This window comes from Anarrhichthys ocellatus, unplaced genomic scaffold, assembly GCF_004355925.1.
Source record: "Anarrhichthys ocellatus isolate YVR2014 unplaced genomic scaffold, GSC_Weel_1.0 scaffold1, whole genome shotgun sequence".
Lineage (NCBI taxonomy): Eukaryota > Metazoa > Chordata > Actinopteri > Perciformes > Anarhichadidae > Anarrhichthys > Anarrhichthys ocellatus.
The window spans coordinates 1,743,856-1,751,047 of NW_022280031.1; the positions used below are offsets into that span (position 1 = coordinate 1,743,856).

General features: G+C 42.0%; 1 protein-coding gene across 1 annotated transcript in view; it reads right to left on the reverse strand.

The window, feature by feature from the left end:
- Nucleotides 1–7,192, reverse strand: part of LOC116383458 (guanine nucleotide-binding protein G(s) subunit alpha-like) — a 20,557-nt gene that overhangs the window by 8,996 nt on the left and 4,369 nt on the right. The window contains exons 3-5 of the mRNA XM_031847332.1: nt 6,376–6,430; nt 5,966–6,085; nt 3,369–3,466 (exon numbers count right to left, since the gene is read on the reverse strand). Of these exons, the coding sequence (XP_031703192.1) occupies nt 3,369–3,466; nt 5,966–6,085; nt 6,376–6,430 (273 nt within the window). The remainder of the gene's footprint in view (nt 1–3,368; nt 3,467–5,965; nt 6,086–6,375; nt 6,431–7,192) is intronic.

Consider the following 7,192-nt stretch of genomic DNA (forward strand, 5'->3'; position numbering starts at 1 on the left):
TCAGGTTTTCTTGGCCCATCTCTATACCGCCCCCCCCTACATCCTCGCGATGAGTCACAGACTAAATCCAAGCCTTTCTCTGTCCCTGCAGAAACAACACATCACAGAGAGAGAGAGAGAGAGAGAGAGAGAGAGAGAGAGAGAGAGAGAGAGAGAGAGAGAGAAAGGGGAGAATGCCGGAGAAGTAAATGGGGGGGACTCCGACACATGACGGTATATTATCGGCGGGAGAAGATTTCAGCGGCTGGTATCACAGCCAGGTGACACATTGAATGTACGGCACGGTCCGTCACGTTCCTCCTCTCCTGTTTCACAAGACACACCATCCTCTGATCTCACCTGGTGAGGGACAGTTCTACCTTCCTTCATATATATATCTACTCATTGTGATAAGGTTGGTTTGAACCAACTACGTAACTTTATAAAGTTAGGAAAGCGATGGAAACGCGGGCCCCGTCTCGTTCACCATGCATTGTGGGCGCGACTTTTTTGCCGTGTCAAATTGTTTACTAGAGCGCAACATTCTTCTTAGATCTAGCCTCTTCATTTATCTCTATAGGTGCACCAGATTGATACATTTAACTTTAATATGTACATAATTCTCTCACGGGGCAGCAGGACCCCGACCACCCCAGACCGTCCGAGGTCCGTCCACCACAGTCTCACAAAACCCTGTGGGAAACACTGTAATATATGCTGCAACATACACGGATCTTTATAGTGATGGAGCAGCTTTACCGGTCACGTGAAGGCTCTATAATGCGAGAAATAGCACTTACATGCGTTAATTAAGTGACAAATTCCCTTCCATATCTGTCACTAATTAGGCACTATCACTGGACGCCCATGCCCGTAGAGCTATTCATCAATCGAGATGGTTTACACTACGAGTCTCTCGTCCATGAGGAGGTGCACACTTCCTTCTGCGATTGTAGTTCGGTAGACAGACAATCGTTCCTGTGAAACGCAACCAGGTCTGTGGATTATCTGAAGTAACTAGGTCATGATTTCTGAGAAGAGACATCGCCGTTGAGTTTTTATCCAAATGTATTTTTGAGTGCCATCTAGTTCCATTTTATTCGAGAGAAGACAGACATCTCGATGGCCGATATCTCCAACACTCAGCTACTCGCACAACGAAACAATATAAATTGATAAATAGTTCTGTTGCATTTACTTGTATGCATTTGGGGTTTTGGGTCCAAACAAAACTAGAGAAAAGCAGCAAATTCTGCTTCATAAAAGTCTTTATGATTGATCAACAGTAGGGTTGGGCAATAGAGTTTAACGGTACTGTATACTTTAAGACAATATAAATTTGTTAAAAAACGATTGAATATAGCCACACTAAGTCTTAATATATCCAAGCAAGTAAGGCTGACCAGTTAGCACAACAACCCACATCTACTACAAGGCCACTAAACATGCTAATGAAGCTACCGACTCATGACAACAAGGTCTTCTTCATACAAGCAAATGAGGAAATGCTCTGGCACCTTGAATATCATACGTATACACATTAAACAAATACTTGTTGCTGCGTTGTCAAGAGCATGTCTCATGACTGTACAGCTATGATCTCAGTATGGATGAAGCAACAGAAACCTCCGTCCTGTTAGGGGACACAGTCACATTGTTTGGACTTTATATGTGAATTGAGTACAGTTGAACGTCCACATGTTAGCAAGGCTGACAACATCCTTGCTAACAAAGTGTGTGACCACACAAAGTGTTAAAAAAAACATCAAAAACACATCATATAGGAGCGTGACAGAGCAGAAACTCAGTCTGGGAAGCTTCAGTGACTTCAGAGGCACCTAAGCATCACTGCCGCGTCAACTTCTTCTTCCCTTTTTCTATTTTTATCAGGACATGAATCAGATGATATCATTTGTGTTGTGTTGTTGTTGTTGTGGTCCTGACTTTTTCCCGCACTGATCCAAGGTTGACATTTCCATTTCATGCTAACAACCTTCATCAATAATGCTGAAGTTGTCTCTCCAAACACTCGCTCATTCTTTCTCCTTCTGCAGCCTGCCCAGGTTAAAAATAGCTCTCCCCTCTCTCTTTCTCTGCTTCTCCGTTTACATAAGCACACAGAGGGGGGAGGGGAGCACTTCCGGTCTGGCCACCCAGCCCAGCATCTGATCCATAACACTGGGGCTGCTGGGTGTGGGGGAGAGGAGAGGAAGAGGAGAGGAGAGGAGAGATCCTGCAAAGCAGGGAAGCCCTCTTTCTATTTCAATCGGTCTCTAGAATTGTTTTTCTTTTCAAATGGTTCTATCTCTGCGTTAGCTTGCACCGCTCTCTGTCCACACATCACATTTCAAAGGAAGGTAGGAGGGTTTTGTCGGGATTATTTTGCTGAGAGCCTCCAGGGACAAAAACATACAGTAAGCGACAAAAGCGACAAAACACATGTCATGCATGCGTCTTCAGTGACGAGGACACAGGCAGACATGCAGGTACTCGTTCTTTACCTGAGCGCTTCTTTTTTTCTTCTACTTTTTACGAGAACTCCGCTATATTTTTGAGAGAAGTATTCAAATTCTATTCTATCCACCCTCATTAATCATCTCACGACCACCCAGATTGATCTTGTGACGCTTCGGAGGGTCCGGGCCCCTAGGTTGGACTAAGTGGACTAAACCTTTACATAGAGTAGTTAAAATGAGCTCGTCCAGCTATGACAGGTTACTTCCAAATTGATACATCAGTATTGTATATGTCTCACAGAGGACTTTTTTTATACATCATTTTTTACTTTCAATATTTTTATGTTCTTTCACTTTAGGAGGAGTTTGAATGCCTTCACTTAAGTCCAACACACTATAGAGTCTGCAGTCTCCGAGTTGCTGTTCTTGGTGCTTTTAGCTACTGTGTCCTACATTGTAGGCATGATGTACACAATGTCGTGGTGATGTTTAGATTGCTGTCCATGTTACCATGTTAAGCATCTTAGCTTAGCATGTTAGCAAGCTAACATTTTCTAATTAACACAAACTGCAGCTGACAAGCCAAAGTATTGGACATTTAGAATAGAAACCTTTTTTATTGTCATATACATATACACGACATTTGACCCATCCCTGTATATAGGGAGCAGTGGGCTGCCAATGACAGGCGCCCGGGGTTCAGTGTATTGCTCAGGAACACTACGACACGTGACACGTCCCAATTGAGGATCAAACCATTGACCTTCCGGTTCCCAGACAACCCTCTTAACCCAGTGAGCCACGGTCGCCCCCATGAAATGTAGACCTGGTGTATTTCATGGAAGTCTTACCGTCGGCCTCCATTTAGATGTATATGTATGTTTGAATGCAAGTGTATGTATGAAGATGGAAGGTAAAGGAAAGGGGGCTTACTACTGTGCGCAGTCGATGAGTTGATATTCGTTGGACCTTTCCCAGCAGGTCCGCACACCCTCGTCCTGCCAGAGGATCTTTGCATGGTCATAAAACTCCTGGAGAAAAAGAAAAGAGGGGTCTGGATCAACAGAAACTAATGAAACACTTGGCTCGATGTCGGGTGAATTGTTGGAAAAAAAAAATGCAGGTTGTTTATTTCGACAATGTTTGCGAATGAACTAAGCTGCTCGCCGACAGCCCCGAGGGAGAAGACGCAAACTCTTCCTGTGGGTTTAATCGTCGATTGACCGAAAATGAATCAGCAACTACTTTGATAAATGAATAATTGTATTTTTTTTTAAAGCAAAAAGGCCAAACATTTCCTGCTTAAATGTCAAGAATTGGTGCTTTTATTTGTCTTACATGACAGCAATTTGAATATTTATGTCTTTTGTACTGTTAAAATTAAAACAGGCATCCGTCACTGTTTTCTGATATTTTATAGAGAAAAAGATTCATCACGAAAACAATGAGCAGATCATTTGATGAGGAAAAGGATTGTTAGTTGGAACCTTAAAGAGGAGAGAAATTGTGTTAAAACAACAAATGACCGACTTCACACATTGGTGGATGGTAATGTAGGAGCGAGTTGGTATCATTTCCCGTCAAAGCCTTGATGGGTGACAACATTTACGGACAGATGGAGGGAGGCGGTGGTGCTCGCTGGCTTAGTTTGTAGTTAACGGCCGGAGAGGAGAGGAGCAGCAGACGAGTGGGGCTCCAGCCCGGAGGCAGGAAACAGAACAGTTCAGCGAGTTCATGAAGAAACGGAGAGCTTTGTACGGAGACAAGGCTCGGCTGTCACTACACAGGGGCCTATCTCCTCACTACCATCTACAGCGGGTCACATACAGCACAGATACGCCATTATGAGCCCCGGAGTCACACTGCGTACAGCCCTAAAAAAATACTTGATGGGACTGAGAGTGGGCAGGTTTTGCGGTGGCCGACATGTCACTGACGAATAATAGATGTGACGACTGAGGTGGATAAATGAGACGAGGTCCGTTTAAAAGCTGCAGTGTTGTTTGTCAGATATTTATTTTTTTCTCACCACAAAACTGCTCTTAATGAGCAACAACAATGAGATGTGGGCACGGCAGCAGCCGGTCTAAGCAAATAACCTCGGTACCATTTCTTTATCAACTTTTTTTGTCGTTGTTGTGAATAATAACTAAAAAGGATTACCGATTAGAAACGAAGCTCAAAAGGAAATCAAGACTTTGGAGATTGAATCCAGGCAGTGTGATTGTTTTCCCTCCCTCTCTTCTTGAAGGCAGAGTCAACCAGTCCAACTGGTTTCCAGTAGGCCCTTAGGCTCAGCCCGCTCCCTCTCTTCGGGCCTATTAAATAGTTCTCTACTGTATTCTCTTTCCTGAACAACCACCTATTCACTTCAACGGGCCGAATGGAGAAGCCAAACCTTTTGCTTCTGGGAACCGATGCTTTAGTTTAGGTAACCAGCCGTCAGTGTGCTGAACTCAACATCTAAACTAACAGCTGTAACAGCTGCTCTAACCCTCCACAACCCCACATGAACAGCTCAGTAACGGAGACAATGTCAGGAGACTTCCTTTTGCTTACACACAAATACCCTCCCTGCTGCTGGAAACGGATCCCCTCTGTGGAAACGGCCCGTTTCAACACGGAGTTCTTCTTCTTCACATCTATTCTCTAAATGTTTGCTCCACTGATATCTTAAAGCAACATGTCACTAGTTTTAATTTGTGAAACTGGTAAATCTGCAAACGCACTTCCTTTGTGCCATCATATCATAGATTTTACACACATTTCCCAGTAAAGCTTCGTTATTGTTATTGTATATAATGTGCATTTTTATACTTAATTATATATTTTTTTACTCTGCTACTTTGATTGCTTAAATATATCTTTGCTGCTGTAGCGAACAAATTTCCCCATGCGGGATGAATAAAGTATCCATCTATCTAAATAAATAAATAAGAAAAAAGATTTTTGAGAAACATTTGAACTTAAATCAAACTCATTTTACATTCAAATTATTAGGATTCGGACTGCTGGTTGTGTTAATTTATTAATATTTTAATTTGAAATAAAAATCAATTTTCATTGTTGATTCATCACAATTTCCAAATGCAGAATATGACATATATTGAAAAGTCTTCCCTTTGGATCCCTCTGAGCCTCTGTGATGCTGGAGGACAGGTCCCTCGACACACATCGAGGGTTATTACACACAATTAGTGTTAATGGGCTGAGCGGATCTCTCAGGTGAGAGGCTCATTCAATCGACAGCCTCCCAGGCGGGAAGCACACCTGCTGATTGCTGAATCCCTGCGCGAACACACCCGGTAGACTTTTAGAGACGTATAACGGCTGCATGGGAGGTTCCAAACCAAAACGTTTCTATATACTGCCTCTGGTAATAAGATGCATTACCTCGATGATACAACATCGACCTCCAGATGACGATAGAAAGAGGTTATTAGCATGAAATGGGACTTAGAAATGATAGAAGGGAAAAAAATAAAAAACTACTGCAGAAGTCAGAGAGTCGGAGGTAAAGTGCAACTTACTGAAGGAAACTCAAAGTCCTTCTGGATGACTTGGTTTAGGATATAATCGATACGGCATCGGTTTGCAGGACAGGCTATCTGGCATGGCGGTGTGAGTGAAGTCATGGCAGCCACAATCGTCTGGATGGAGGGAACAAAATTCATAAAATATAAAGAGTTTCATTTCAATATGCTGCGTGTTCATTTTGAAGGTTAAGCATAGTCTGAAGTTCATTACTCTAGATTTTAAAAGCATTCAGAAAATCAGTTGAGTTCATTTATAATAATCCATCGTGACTTTGAGGACGCTCGGCTTCATCACTTCCTTATTAAGCCATAAAAATGTGAAAATCTCTGAATTTGCTCCGAAACACAGAAGGAAAAGTGCTATAAGTCATGTTTTTAAATGGGTCAAAAGATCAATCTCTTACCTCTATAGCTTCTTTAATGTTGTTTTTAATATCATGAATTTTCTGTTTTTTCTCCCTGTGAAGAACAAATAAGTGTTATTTTTTGTACACAAAAGCATAATTTACAAGAATACAGAGTTATCACCTGGAGTCAGGAAGGTTAACGGTGAATATAGACCATCACTTTGCTTAAATGTTAATAAAACTGTGATTATTTCCAAAGTCTCCACAGTGAACTGGAGAAAATAATCCTCAACAAGCCGGAAATATATCAGCTGTAAAAGCAAACATGGATAAAATACATGACAAAAAAATAAAACAGCTCGATTATTCCAAGATAAGATAAATAATGTTTTGTTTCTTCTGCCGTAGAGCCAGAAGCTTTTGGTTGGAATTTGCTGTGTAACAAAAACTAGAGGTGAATTATATCAGACGTTAGTAATATGGCGGCTCCAGCTGCACAGATACCTTTAATTTGCTGACCAAGTGCAACTCCTGAATGTATACTTGCTGATACTAACAGCTGGACTAAGAAAGTAACACAGACTTTTACTGTACATTTTAGGGTGTTTCTCTAAATCCAATACAAACAAACACACACAGCTTGGCACTTAAATGTATGTAACCTAATGTCAGACATGTCTTTTCAGAAACCGGACAAAAGGCGAGCTTGACAATTGAAGGTGGGATTTGGTGCTGAAATTCCCCAAATGAAACAACGAGCTGCTTACACAACCAGGTACCTGCATGGAGGGATTTCTGCTGCATGACCCACAGCAAAACATCCCAGTATACCAGAGTAACACCAAGCACAGCAAAACATCCCAGTATACCAGAG